The following is a 15,947-nucleotide window of genomic DNA, read 5'->3' on the forward strand; positions in this document are numbered from 1 at the left end:
GGGGGTCCAAATCCATTACCTCTTCTCCCAGTACCCAGTATTAGCAACTGTTGCTTCTGTGTTAGTACCTGGCTCTGCCTCCTTCCCTAACCTGGTGGTAGCTTGTGACAGACCTGAGGTAGATCATGCACATTGGCAGCAGCTGAGTTTTGGCAACTCCTCTGAGGGATCTGTAGCATTGATTCGACATCATCTACAATTGATGCAGATCAATTCTTTGCTCCATGCTGAGGATTTTTTTGCTATTTGATCAATTGCTACCACTCCAGGCATTTTTTTGTTTTACCTGGAAAGAAGATATTTTTATACATCATTTTAAGCATGCAACACTAGCCTATTCCAGCCAGGGATCCCCTGCAGCATGAGGATCTCCTGCACTGGAACAGATTTGGATGCACTGTCCCATCTTCCAAATTAAATCATGGTATTTTCTTGCTGTCTGGGCTTCTTGCTACTATTGCCAAAGATATGTAAGTTTAAACTAGACCAGATATTTCTACAAGAAGTGCAGTTTAGCTGCAGTTTAGTTGACTGCAGTGTTCTTCCATTCTATGTTGTTTAACAGACAACTCAGTGACACATTTGGAAAACAGTTCTTCCTGGCTTTTGAGAGACCTTATTACATGCAACACTTGGTAATGGATCTCTACCTTACTGATCAATTGGATTCAGCTTCAGAATGGCTGTTATAATGCTGGGAAATAAAATCCACATTTAAGTAAGATGCTTTGCCCTTTAGATGACAGACATTACACTGAGATGAGCTATTACATCTCATAGAAGATTTTTTTTCATAGCAAGCAGACCCATTGATGTGTCAGTGTTGAAAAACTAATATAGGCTATGTTTAGAAAAGGTATTTTCAGCAGGAAAAGCAGCATTACAGCACTGCTTTTTCTATTCTTGCCCTTTCACTATCTTATTTACAACAGCTTATTTCCCTGTGTTTCCTCTGGGATCTTGCCCTGCTGATGTCCACATAAGCTGTTGCTACGGAAGGACAGGGATTTCCTGTGCAGACCTTTGGGATATTCACAGGCATTTTAAGGGCTATGAGAATTCCATGCTTAGATGGCAGAAGTCTGCCCTGTAGGAAGAATCCTTGCTGAAGTAGCAAGACAGGGAAAAAATGTACATATTGCATTGTACTGTTGTCCTAAAAGGCTGTTTCCTCAAATATAGACAAATCTTTGAAATAATTTCTATAATTTTCACACCTGTACCTGAAAAACACTGTCCTGCTGGTCAGGGTGTGTTTAACATTCCCTGAACATGGGTGTGAATGCCTACCTTCTGGATAGGACCCAAGACTATAATGACTTAATTTCAAATGGAGGTGCATTACTCAGGCCCTCAGACAGAGCTGCCCTGAGTATACAACTATTTATTGCCTAACAAGGCAATAGAGAAGGCAGAAGATACCACACTTGCATTGAAAGAGAAAGCGACTTCTTGTGGTCATTTTAGGGCAAATATTTAATGAGCTGTTGATACTTAGGAATGTCCACTGTGCTTTCAAGAAGAAGATGGATGAGTGGGGACAAAGCACGTGGTTGGTTAGAAAGCTGTTGGGATGTTGAAATGTACTTGGTTGAAAACCGGGCCAAAAATGTTTGGGTGTCAATAGTGGGTCAAGTTGAGAGCTTCATGGAATGATGGGGAAAGCAACCAAGATACTCATAGCCAGCATGCAGCACAACATACATGTGCTATAGCTACTGTGAAAAATACAGCCCAGGTAGGAGGTGAAAGATCATAGGAACACTGCACTCAAGATTCTACCAGACTTTCTGAGAAAGAGGCAAGAAAAAGGGACATAAGGTTGGGAATAACAAGACCAAGCAATAACCTTACAAGCCTTCTTCCCTGTGCTTAGTAGCACTTTGTATGCTAGCCATGAGAAAAACTTCTTTCTCCTAAAATTGTTGTGGTGAATACCTGATCAACCTAGAAAATGCAGTTCAGATGCTGGAGGAAGTAATTAACTCAGAGCTGAATCTGATAATACATTAAATACATATATGTCATACTTCTTAGCGATAATAACTCTGTTTGAGGTATCCCTGCTCATTAATAACTGCTATCGATTGTCAGTCTTGACCAGCTGCTGAATTTTTCTAGCTCAATATAAGCAGCATAGCTGGACAGGAGTCAGTCTGAGGTTTTGAGGTTGGTCTAAGGTTGTGACACACAGAGTCAACACATGTGCATGCATCAGCCTCCTGTGAACGCAATAAAACTCTACCATAAAAGGTCAATCAACTGCACAGACACACTGCAGTCATCACAGAGCACCACTGCACTAACACAAGCCTCCCTTGTCTTCCTTATTGGGCATATGGTGTGTTACAGGTTTAGGACTTGGGTCAAAGAACGATTTATATAAGAAGTATAAAAGGGCACTTGAGTGATTGGGTATTCTCCCACCTGCCATAGCTGGCTTGTGAATACACTGTGATATAAATGGTCTGATTGAGTTTCTTTGACCCAGTCACAGGAATCCCCATCATGAGACTTGACCTGTCCCTTTCCAAATATGACCTATCCTGTACATGCATGCCAGTGCTGTGCAGAGCCCATGATCTCTCCTCGTACCCTTAAACTCTGCGGCTTCCTGTGGCATGGAAGGTTAGTGGCAGGACACCAAGCCATATTAAGTCACCATAAAGATATATTTAAGACATCATATGCAATCCTAGGCAAAGCTGCAGCTCCTGGCATTATTTATGAAGTTGGGACAGTGCCTTTGGCAAAAGCATGGGCTCAGATTTACCTCAGTCAAGTCATGAAACTTCAGGAAGCTTCAAAATCCCCTTTAAGGTACTTAGGTCCTTTAACTGGGGCTACCACCTCCATGAAGGAGGAAGAGATTTACACAGAGATTTCTGCAGGCCTCTTTGACAGAAGACAGATGACAATTGTTTTCCCAGTGACAGATTTATCCAGCACTTTTCTTTTATGCTGCCCAGAAGACATGACCTATCTGAAGGGCTAGCTGCTGAGTGACTGATGTTGAATTTGCCCACAGCAACAGCTGCTCTTCTCCCCTGCATGGTCAAGGAGGCTTCCTTCATCTTATTTAAAAGCTTTTTATAGATCCCAATCTGATCCTGCTACCAGGATGCACCTGGAAGATAGGGCACCACTGATCAAGCACTGAGATGCTGAAATTTAGGTCTTCAAGCCCAGGCACTGGCCTAACTCTGTATTGCCATAAATATAGGGCCATTTTAGACACTCATAATCATAACTAAATTCAGGAGTCTCAACCTTGAGCTGATTCCCTCATGCCTAAATTAGGTTGAATAGCATCCCAGGTCTTATTCTGTTGAGATGTCCACCTTAGGCAAAGCATAATGCTATCTGTATTGATGACGTAATAACAAACTAATTGCTCTGCTTGCAAGATTACACAGTATAATTAATTCCCTGTCTAACTGTCATGGCACTGGAATTCATACAACTGACAAATTCCCAATCATATCATAACCTAAATATTGTACAGCACTGCTCATAGCCATGCATTGTCCATTAATTTTTGTGCATGTTAGAGATGTCAGGACAGACTTAGTTTTCAAATACTTTTTTTTTTTTTTCATGGGGTATTTCTCCATTAATAAATGTATTAACTTTTATTTTACAGAATCATAGAATCATTTAGGTTCAAAAAGACCTTTAAGATCATTGAGTCCAATTATAAACCTAGAACTGTGAAGTCTGCCACCACATCATGTCCCTTAGCACCACATCTACACATCTTTTAATTATCTCCAGGAAGGGTGATTCCACCACTTCCCTGGGAAGCCTGTTTCAGTGCTTGACAACATTTTCAGTGAGGACATGTTCATACTATACGATCTAAACATTCCCTGGTGCAAGTTGAGGTGATTTTCTGTTATCCTGTTACTGGTTGTATGGGATAAGAGACTGACCCCCACCTTGCTATAACCTCCTTTCAGGTAGTTGTAGTGATAAGGTTCCCCCTCAGCCTTCTCTTCTCCAGAATAAAAAAAAAAAAGAAAAAAAAAAAAGAAAAACCCAGAAAAAGAATGTTAACTTATCCTTAGCACACTAAACCTTTTGTGTAACAGCAGAAAAAACAAATTAGTAACAAACAAACAAGACTGCCTGGCAAAAAGCCATCAGTTCTATTTTTTCCCCTCATTTTAATTGCAGTTGTAGCCTAGAGTCAACAGGTTGGCAATAAAAAAGCCCCGTAAGGTTTATGTTCTACCATGAAAGGGAACTGAGGTGTATTCAAACAAGAAATCTCTTTCAAAACCAATTGGATGCCTTTGACTTCTTCCTTCCTTCTCTATCATGGAATCTGACAGGCCAGTAATTTCAAATTATTAATTGCTATATTAATAGGTGTAAATTTTCCTGGAAGATTCATGGGGACTTTGGGAGTTGAGGACTTAACACTACCTGTGAATAACGAAATGTGATTAAAGAAATTCTTAAAATGCTGTTTTGATAATATCAAAATGACTTATGATCGAGGCATATAGCCTTCAGTTTGTGAGGGCCTAAATTACCAAGCCAAAAGCCTCAATTAAAGCAATTTCTCATCTATTAGGAATTATAACAAAGACCTTCGTGGGAATAATAATCTTATATCTTGATGATGGACCCTTCAGCTCCTGCTGCCTTCAGGGGCTTCAACTGTAAGTCAACCCTACAAAAAGTACAGCAGATGGATTAACATAACTGATTTCACGGTCGCCATCTATCTCAAGTGCAGGGATAAGAGGCCTCAAACACACATTTTCTCTGTTAACATGCTGCTCTGCATTCGTGGTACCCAAGAAACATTATGCAAGAGTGCTCTTAAGCCCTGGCAATAGCAAATTAATTCAATTTATCCTAACCTGCTTTCCTCTAGGTCACAATACATTGCACTTTCATGTGCCCATCATTTCCTGAAAGCACACACTGGAATACCTACTCCATGTCAGCTGTCACTGGGCAATTTATTAAGCCATTATAACCTGGATTTGAGTCTGAGCTTTTTGATTTGTTGCCGCTTTCATAAAGCAGAAATGCTATTTCTAGACTTATGAGCTGTGCTGTACAGCCATACACATGCATATGCAGACTATTTCAGCAATCTAAGTCTTGCCTGTTCCCATCAAGACTGTTGAAGGATGGAGACATTAGGAAGAACCTATTGGGCTCAATTTCCATCTCTCTCTCCAGTACCACCAATTCCACTTGTACTAGGGCTGGGCCACTACTGAACATGGGTAAAATATTCTTTTTCTGGTTAGAGTATCACTTCTCTAACAATAGAGAATCCATCCACCCATATGGACTTCAAAGTCCCATGAAATAACCTCAGTCTTTCTTTGTGCTTTCACCTCTTTAACGCCAGCTGACAGATCATTGAAAATAATAAGGAATTTAAAAGTGTGTCTCTACTAATATGGGAGTTACATGAGATAATCTCTGTTTTATGTGCTCGCAACACAGCAGAGCATAGCAGGGTCAGATCCTGTACTTACAGAAACCTTGAGAACTGCATTAAAATAAATGGGCCTGTATCAGTTTACACCAACAAAAATATGGTCTGCACGACTGCACTTTATGCCTTGCCCACTTCCCATACAGGCTTCCTCAAATACAACGCTATCTGTTGAATTCAATAGGAAGCTCTTATGTCTGCTTTGCCTCACATAAGAAGCAAGTTTAAGTCCCATGACTGTACCCTCAAGGCTATTTAAGCATTTCTCTTCCACTGATCTTCACAGGGGTTATGTAACTGTCAGTCTTTGAGGTACTTGGCCTTCCTGTTTTGTCTCCTAGGAATTTCTGGGGGCAGCGTGAGTATTTCTAAGATGGTGATTAGCTTTAGCTGCTCTAGCCTCTGCATCAGATGACTCAGAGTTCAGTTTAGACATAAAAATAAAATTATCTTGGTAAATGGGGTAACTGTCCCTATTTTGTGCTCTTCAATCACAGAATAATAGCACTTCTAAACACATCTTCAGTGATAAGGCAAGTCAACCGCAAGGCAGCAACTACAGAGAGAAGGTCAGTGGAGTTTTGATAATGCCTTTCCTCACACTTATCACATTTTCTTTCATTATTGGCAGTACACACAATTGCTTTAAGGTGCCAGCCTGTGACTGTAGCACCGCTGTGTCGAGGATGACGGTCACTTAATGAAAGTTCCTGGTCCAGAGTTCTTCCACAGTCTTTCTGCCTTCACTCCTGGCTTATTTCCAGCAGCAAAGGAAAAGGCAAGGAGATTACTCATCCAAGAAAAAATGTGCAAAACCATGTTAGAGCTTGGTGTCTGTGGTCTAGGCCTTCTCAAGGGTTGCCTGACATGAGCAGTTCAAGGAGCAGAAGGTGCATAACCTCCAGATACTGGAGGAATGGATAACTTTATCCATGCTCTGTGGGCCTGACCTGTGGCCAGCTGTCAGGGAGGCAGCCCAGCCAGAGCTACCACCAAGCTCACCCTCCTGCTTTCTCTTGGTTCTGTTGTGGGACTAGTTGGTGAATATCTGTGTAGGGATATCCATGTTGGACAACAGATGGCTGAAACACTGCCCTTTTCCCCTGCTTCTCCCACCTTTCTACTGAAAACCCCATCTCTCTAAAGCAGAATTCCAAACCCGTGTCACAAAACTTCTTCACTTCCTAGCCTGGCATCCCTCCAGCACCACACATGCAGTGCCTAGCTTCATCCCTCACTGCCATCCATCCTTTCTCAAAATGCTGATGTTTCACCTTTAGCTTCTCTGACACTCAAGGTTTCCTTCACTCTCCATCACTGCATGTCCCTTGCTTCCCCAGCTCAGACCTGAAGACGTCATTTCCTTCTTATCCCACATTCTTTCATCAGAGCTTCACCTCCTAGCACCACAAACCTTCTTCCCAATCCCTTTTACTCTTTACTTGCAGCTGCCAGCCCCAACTACGGTTGAGTCTCTGTGCAGAATATGGTGCAAAACCCAAGGCTTCAGGTGTGGCAGCCATAAACTGCTGTCTCACCAATACATAAGTAACTGTTTGCCATCAGCTCCACAGCAATTACCTGCATTCAGGCCCTCTCACTTAGGTCTGCTTTGTAAGTGTCTATGGGGACTTAGGCAGGTAGATGAATTATGTTCAGTCTAGAAAAGATAACATGCTCCTGGATTGGGTATTGCTGGACAATTTCAAAATCCAAGCAAGAACATTAAAACACTCTTAGGTGGATGGTTAGTCCATTTCCCATGCTGTTGGCTGCTACTGGCCTTGGGCAGGTAGCATCCCAAACCTCTTATTTATAGCTTCTCACTACTTCACACACCCTTCATTCACTGAACTTGCTGCTAAATCCTTAATTGAACACTGGCATTGATTTTTGAAAGCATGGTTGAGGCATGTAGCTTCAGCACCTTTGCCTCCTCTTCCCACCCATTTTTTGGTCTTGTCTAAAAATGTCTCAGTACCTTAAAGTGCTGGTGTGATATTTGAAAGAGAACCAGAAAACATACAATGCCTCCATTCCTCCCCTCTTCTTTCTTCCATTGTTTTTTACTTCTTTGTATCATTTACAGGAACTTTCTCTAAGTCTTCATTTTTCTTTCCCCTCTGTCATTTGTTTTGTAAAACTTACAAGTTTTTAGTGGTGATCGGCAGATATGGAGATATTAGCAGGCATGGAGATATCAGCAGATATGGGGACAATATTCCATAGAAGTTTTCTGGCAGATGCCAACCTCTTAATCTAAACTGTTGGTAAAAATGTAGACCAGGGAGATGGGTGTGTTAAGTTTGTGTTGTGACAGCAATTTCACTGCAACACCAATCTCCTGAAGCCAACAAGAACCATTTGGCTGGATGTCACAGGAATTTGTGGACAGGGTGTGGTGGTTCATGTCAGACACAAGTGGAAGAGCACAGTGAGAAACGTACACTTCACATTAGCAGTGATCTTTGCTTTTGCTCCTTGTGCTCCTCTTTGGGATGAAAATCAATTGTGGCTGCTACCTATTAGGTTGGAAGACTGAGGGTCTCCTTCACTCTACATAGCTGAGAAAACAAAGTGAACTACATTTTACTTTAGGCCTCATTTCTGTTGCAAGACAGACAGACTGTAAAGCACTTCCTTATCTCAGGCAGCACCTTTGCGCCTGGCTGGTCCCACTGAACTCAGTGGTTGGGGTACAATTCTGCAGGAATGGGCTGAGTAACTGAAAAAGTGCCAGCTGATGTATTTGCACATTTTGGGGACTGACCCAACTCCAATTAAAGTCAAGGGAAAGATTCACATTATCTTCAGAGTTCTGCCAGGCTGTTCCCACAAGCTAGTCAGCCAAAGTTCAGCTGGTCTGTGCTAAGAAGGGCTTACCCCTCCTCTCTGTAGGTGGGAGTAGATGTCTTTCCCAGAGGATGTAACTCAGTGAAAAGGATGAGTCTCTAATATTCATTTTACTTTTAGACAAGTGCATAAAAAGGCTTCTGCTCTTCCATATCTCCAACAGCCTGCATACTGGTGCACTCCCACAAGAGCCAGAGAATGTGGATTTGAGTAGCTTCAGATGGGGCTGTGCCGGAAAAGAAAATGTGTTTGTCTTCAACTTCCATGTATAAAGTTGACTTAGGGGCCTGTAGATATTATCAATTTGGCCTGAGGAAAAAAATCTATTTTTCACGCTGATAATATATGTTCACAACTGCTAGGAGTCCCCCACTCCTTTGCAAAGAATTTTTTGTTGGAATTTTTTACTGTAATGCGAAAGGAAAAAGAGAAATGATCTAGTCTTCCTTGTCTGAATCCTCACCAAAGGTAAATTTGAAGAGCTCAGAAAAACTCTCCCTAAATTCAATCTAAAGAACCTGATCTTTCTTTGTATCAAACTGAAAGTTTCTTTGTCTTCAGCTAGATTGGAAATGTAAGTGGCACATCATTATGCAGTCAATATATAATGGTAATGAAACTATATAAAAACCTATCCATAAATCCTCAAAATATCAAATGAAACGACAATCATATAATCATACGATTTTTGGGTTTGGAAGGGACCTTAAAACTCATCCAGTTCCAAACCCCTGCCATGGGCAGGGACACCTTCCACTGGACCAGGTTGCTCAAAGCCCTGTCCAACCCGGCCTTGAACACTGACAGGGATGGGGCAGCCACAGCTTCTCTGGGCAGACTGTGCCAGTGCCTCACCACCCTCACAGGGACTAAGTTCTTCCTAATATCCAATCTAAATCTCACCTTTTTCAGTGTAAACCCATTCCCACTTGTCCTATCCCTACTTCCTCTTCTTAAAAGTCTCAGTACTCACTCTGAGGAACATCACTTGTCGCTCATCTCCACTTTGTCATTGAACTATTATCACAACTCTTAGGGTGCAACTATCCAGCCAATTCTTACTGATTGAGTGCTCCATCCATCAAATCCATGCCTTCCCAATTTAGAGACAAGGATCTTGTGCAGGACAGTGTCAAATGTCTTGCACAATTCCAGGTAGGCTGTGTCAGTTGCTCTTCCCTTATCCACCAACTCCATGGCCCCATCATAGAAGGCTACCAACTTGTCAGGCATGATTTGCCCTCATTGAAGCTGTGTTGCCTGTCACCAACTACCCCCTTATTGTCTATGTCTCTTAGCACAGTTTCCAGGAAAATCTGCTCCGCAGTCTTCCTGGGCACCAAGCTGAGACTGACTGGCCTGTAGTTCCCTAGGTCTTTCTTTTTTGCCTTTTTAACAAAAGGGGTTCCAGTCAGCAGGAACTTCACTGGACTACACCTTAATTGAGCAATTGAAGTGCTCAATTCAATCTTTCTACCAGTTTTGTTATTTTGGGTACTATGTTTCACACCATGTTCTCCAGGGAGAGAAGGGAAGAGGAAGACAGAGTGTGGGAATTCCAAGACAGAAGAAGGTCACTAGGCCTATTAAACTAATGTGAAAAACTGAAAATTGTAAGGAGGTCCCTTGCATCTGGCAATGAAAAAACAAAACAGAAGAATGCCAACAACTGCCAGCTGTAAAATGGCAGTTTCTCATGCAGTATATTAATCGCTGGATGCAGCAAAGCCATGGGTAGCAAGTTTTCCGTTAGAAATGACTGATTGCTGAGACAGAACATATTCTGAATGAATCAAAATTAATAGTTATAGAAGAGGTTTGAGTGGGTGATTTCACAGACCCCTTCCCATTTCTACATCTGAGTGCTTGAAGCCCAGATTGACTAACACACTTTAGTATATGCGCATTCTTAAGCAATTTAAGACAACAGGATGACTCAGTTACACACAATTACAGACATACTTTATGACTGAATGCATAACAGAGAAAGTGGTTTTGGTCTACTAACGACTATTGGTACCTCGGGCAATATGCTGTGTGTATCACAGCCATCAGACTCCTCTGCTGTTCCTACCTCTCTAGCAAATTCAAGGTCCCTGCAGTTCTTTGTTTTCCACTGGAAAATCCAACAGTGGGTTTTTAGAGGGACAGTCTACATGCTTCTACATGAGCCAAGGGATCCCCATTTTGACTAAGAACAAGCCTGGTTGATTTGGACAGCTGGGGAGAGGAGAAGGTATCAGGGACATTTGTAAAGGTACTGCTGCTGAGGCTTTTTGGTGCAGGACAAAAAGCCTGGGCCACATTATGCAGGTCCTGGGACTGATGATCATTTAAGCTACATTTAGTTTTGAAAAAAGCCTTGCTTGCCAACTCAGTGCTTCTGCCCCATAAAAACAGACTGATTTTTTTCACTCATGCAGCAAGACTTTTCTTTCCACTAGGAGTGGGTTTATCAAGGGATAAGGACCAAGGAATTCAAGGAGGCTACAGTTGCCACACATCACTTTGTAAACACCACCCAGAGCATGGTGTGCATTCTGTTTCACATGATGGTTCAGTGTTGCCCATCACATGTCTTTTGGTTGCATTATCCCTGAAATGCTTACTGCCACATTCTCAGGTTCTCTGGCTCACAGAAATGCCCAAAAAATTTCATTTTTAGGGTGTGCATGTTGAACTCAATGGTAATGAAAACTATCTGAATTTAAAATGGCATAGAGTTAACACTGTAACTGAGCTTTCCTACACTAGGTAAAATGAAGTGAAAACGCAAAGCCTATGAATAATTTATTTTCTACTTTATATACACCTACATGTAGTGGAGTTCCTACTTGATTGGAGTACTGACACATTTGTTGGTGGAGAGCTTAAAATATTTTTGTGTGGCTGGTGCATGAAACATAATTTTAAGTCTTATTACTGCAACAGGTAATGCCAAATTCAGGAATTTTGTCCCTTCACCAGAAAGGCTGGGAGAGACCTCTGTCCATTTATAGCCCTGAATCTGTGCCAGAACAGGGGTGCCTTTATCCTTTTTTTTCCTTAAAGGAACTAAATGCAGTACTTTCTCTTCTAACAGAACATTATTATAGCTTTGGTTGTGACCTTTCCTAAAGCAGCACAGCAGTGAAAGCATTCAGTAAATTGAATTGATTGTTCAAATCTCTCCTCAGACTGAATGAGCTCAAGGCCATACCTACCTGTTATACACAAAATCTTCAATAAATTGTGTATTAGGCCCTGGGTATATGAACTAGTACCCAGGTCTCCCAAGTTAAAACTTTATCCTGCAAGTCAAAAGCATAAAACATCCAATTATTTACCCTAACCCAAGTCAACCTAACCCAACCAACCCCATATAAACACAATGGATTTTATAACTATTTCCGTAAACAGATGAATATTAGGAGAGGCATTTTGACTGCACTTCACGTAGCTATTTTTTCCCCTATGACCTAGAAGGTTCTCCAAAATGTTGGGTCAACACGAGTACAGATTTTGCAAGGGGTAGGCTCAGCATACTGTGTCAGAGACAGATTTGTTCCACATAGTTTTATAACCCTTGTGTATCATCCAGCCATTCACCCTGAGCTGGCATTTAACATGAAAATCCTCTGATAGGGAGAAATTCACACAATGGTGGTAGCCATGGGTCTGCCAGAAAGCACACTGGCTTCCAGGAGCTGTGGGTTCTGAAGGCCAAAGTCCTGTGTTTATACACAGAAGTGTTTCTGGATGGATGGTTGAAGCAAATGCTTCTCACACAGCTTTTCCCTCACACAGCTTTTTCCTCACGCAGCTTTTTTGCAGTCATGCCCCAGTCACAACCCAGTGGAAACTCTTGCAGGGGTGAGAGGTTAGTTCAAACTCCATGGCTCATTGGGTTCTTGGCTTCTCTGCCCATTAGCATTGGCAGTTATCTGTGGCAGCAGACAGCAGGCAATTGATTATTCCCGTTTATATTCCATTCTAACTATTCAAGGACCTCCACAATAAAACTACAAAAAAAGCAAACTATTGATAAAGAACACAGATACCAGTAAGCCACAGAGGGCAGAAGGGGCAGGAACCAGCAACAGAAATGTATCATGCTGCAGATATTCTCAGGAAAACGCTGGCAGCAGTTGATATCAAGTGAGAGGTGCTCAGGCAGAAAGGTCATGTAAGAGCAGGGATGGGACTCAGGGTAAGGGTATAGAAAGGCCGGAAGGCAAGGAAGAAATTGGATGAAAGAGAAAAGCAAATCTTTTTCTGGTGCTGCATGACATAAAAGATCCCAGAAGGGATCTGCTGGACTGCTGTGCTGTGATGACTTCTGATCACAACTCTTTATTTTGATGACTTCAACTTCCTGCCTGAATTTATTCATGACCAGTGTCCCCTTGCGTCAATATTGCCTTTAGATAAACAGCTCTTCTCTCTCCTTAATGTTTGCTCCAGCTGATAACACTGAGTTTGAAAGTGGAAAACATATCCCAACTCCTTTATTCCCTTCATTTATCATCCAAGTTGGGAAATCTCACAGTTGCAGACAGCTGGTGTGGGGTACAGATCCGGATGAAAAATAGACAGTGATGTCTACATATAGGCTTCCTGCCTAAACTCCTACAGAGATATGGTGACTGAAATCAGTGCAGCCCAGAGAGCCATCCAAATGCAGGTGCCCTCTTCAAAGTGAGGTGAAGCACTCTCCAGACTCCAGTGAACATATTAATTAGAGCTTGGCTGACTATGGTTACACTTTACACACATAGCTCATGCAGAAGTACTTACCCCGTAGATGCCTAAAGTATCTGGATCTGACTCCCACCCTCACTGAAGGGAAAGGTTTTACTGAATCCCAAAGCACAGGACTGAAAGTCTCCTTTGACCAGCATGTCCAAGAAATTAGCATGGGACTGGGAAATGAACACAGGACTGACAGGAGGTCCAAAATCTTGTAGAGCCCTAGCTGTGGGTTTGACCTCAGAAGACCAGATGCCTATAAACTTTTGACCCTGCTAATTTATTTTATGTTTTTTTCCATACAAATTAAACTGCAACAGTAACACTTTTGTTTCTTTTGAGTAAGAAAAAAAACAACACCCATGAGATCTTCCCAAAGTGCTATCTCATACACATTTGCAAGGTAATTTTTGCTGCATTGCTTAGGAGTGCAACAGAATAAGGTGCAAACTTCAATGCGCATGGCTACTTACTGAACTCACAAAGCAGTGTTCAGATTCTCCACTTTCAAACAGGATGACATCTTTTATGAAGACTGCGATGGCTCTCATTATAAAGGACATGAAGAGGTGCATATGAATATAATTTCGCGTACAGTGTAGCTTTCTGTTGGGAAGAAATGAAATAACATTTCTGAATAGCAAGGTTTCTCAAAAGTATTATTTATTTCTTTATGTTTCTTCTGCCAAGCCATCAACTTACAATTCTGATGTGAATTACTGTAAATCCATTTAAGCCTTTTTAAATACACAAAACATGTGGCAATCCATACATCTGCAGCAGTGTTGCTGCTTTTCCAATTCTCAGAAAAAAAGGTCAAAATACAGAATGACAGAAAACAGATCCATCACACTGCTCTCCACTGAAAATGTTTTCAATTGAGCAAACTGTCCACGATACAGGTCTGTTTTCTACAGAATGTCTGTACTGTAATAATTCTTTTCAAAGTGAAATGGTTCTTCAGGAATAGAAATAGAATCTTAGCAGCTGCTACCAAAATTAACACATATTACAGGCTTTCTGTAGCAATACAAAATATATTTCTATTTAAAAAGGACTCATTATTAATGATATTGAGGACACCACCACTATTTTTCTGTCCCTTGCCCACTAATATTTTGAAGATTAATTATGATCAAGTAGGCCTTTTTTCCAAGCAAGACTTTGTATCAGCTTAAGCGAAATGCCTAATACTCTGGAAATAGGTAATTTGTACAGTCATCAGAACCATAACAAACCTCACTCAGGAACATGATCACATTACCACCTCTTAATGAGTCACTGTGCATTGACAGAGCTTATGCTCTTAACCTCTGACAATGGCAAGATAATGTGACGAGCTGAGTTCTCTGTGCTTGTAGGGGAAGGCAAGTCAAATTACACTGTTTCCAACAAATGGAAAGTGTGAAACAACAGTTTCACCAGCTTGGCTGGCACCTTGTATCTTGCTAAGATGAAACAATTTGCCTATGTGTCTGATTCATGCTTCCCTTGTAGGAGGAGTGGCGAGAGTGCGTGTGCTGAGAAACACAAATATCTTGATGGTTAAAGCCAATCTTCATGTAAGTGTGAGAATAACCCTAGAACATGTGTTATTTCCTACAGCTTTCTCTGGGGGCAATGTCTGACCAGACTGTTATAAATTGGACAACCATATAACGCATTTCAGGGAAGCCACTGGAAAGTGGCATAAGGAGATAGAAGTTTCTTCTGTCTCATGGAGGTCTACTTTTTGCTGTTCTCCCTACACATAAAAAACATTATAATAGGAGATTATCTTATATATATCTTCTTCTTTGGAGGCATCCAAATTTAGATGCCTGAATTTATTATAAACAATAAAGACTGAGGATTAATTCATTTGCTGCAGTCTAGACATCTAATGCTATTTGATATGGTGTAGAGTATCTGCCCACCAATCCATACAGGCCTGGTTCTCCTGAAGATGCTGCATTAAATGTGCCTCCCTTGTGAACACCTCAGAGGCTCTAGCATACCTAGAATGGCTGTGGATATCTATATCTTGCCACAGAACTGTAGCAGGAAACATTTCTGAAATAGACTTTGGGAGGGAGTTTTAGGGTGTAATCACCTGCACCATTTTTAATACCAACTTTAGTAGAAATGCATCGTTCCATAGTATCCATATATACCATACTGACTAGGTCTCTGTGGATTATAACAATTATGTGATAATGGCCTCTAACACAGAGATCTATCACGTAACATTAGTGAGATGAATCCCCCCATAATAACTGGATTGGGGTTTTCACTCTCACACAAAGGCCACAAGCAGCAAGCCAGAAAACTGTGGCACCGAAAGACTAAGGAACTTTTCTCTCTTGCCCGAGATTTAACAGAAGTCCTTTGCATCTATCTGTCTTACAGCCTGTAACTTAAAGAGCCACTATGCCCTGTGAGTCATCCCCTTACCTATGCCTTTTTTGCTCATAGTCTTACCTGAAGAGACATAAAATGATCATAGCAGCTGTGAGAGCAATGAGAGATAAGGTATGTCCAATGGTGTAGCCAGTCTTGACAGTGCCATAGAATGCCGTTTGCTAATGTGAAGGAAAGAAACAAAACATGTCTTTCAAAGAGCTGCCAACATGTATTCCTAAATACACCGTCACTGAGCTTTTATTAGCTTTGTTAGCGAGACAAGGAAATCATCCTGCTACAACTCCTTCACACTTTAAAACCACATCCAATAAAGTACATGACTCAAATACTAGCAGTGTGAATATGAAGAATGAGTCCGGCTGCAGTAGAACTTGGATCACTCCAAAACCAGGTTAAAATTTATGCAGGGAAAAATTTATGCAGGAAGGAGTCTGATTTGACACTTGCAGAGACAGCTACATGGTTATAACCTTGTGGAACAAGAATGACCAATGTTCAC

The 15,947-nt window shown here is 41.4% G+C and overlaps 1 protein-coding gene across 1 annotated transcript in view; it reads right to left on the reverse strand.

The window, feature by feature from the left end:
- The window catches only part of VIPR1 (vasoactive intestinal peptide receptor 1), a 105,037-nt gene that overhangs the window by 17,653 nt on the left and 71,437 nt on the right, over positions 1–15,947 (reverse strand). The window contains exons 5-6 of the mRNA XM_061354783.1: positions 15,506–15,606; positions 13,519–13,651 (exon numbers count right to left, since the gene is read on the reverse strand). Coding sequence (XP_061210767.1) covers positions 13,519–13,651; positions 15,506–15,606 — 234 coding nt within the window. The remainder of the gene's footprint in view (positions 1–13,518; positions 13,652–15,505; positions 15,607–15,947) is intronic.

This window comes from Neopsephotus bourkii, unplaced genomic scaffold (assembly GCF_033783945.1).
Source record: "Neopsephotus bourkii isolate Nb327-2 ecotype Australia unplaced genomic scaffold, CSIRO-AGI_Nbou_v1 NB_745, whole genome shotgun sequence".
Classification (NCBI taxonomy): Eukaryota; Metazoa; Chordata; class Aves; order Psittaciformes; family Psittacidae; genus Neopsephotus; species Neopsephotus bourkii.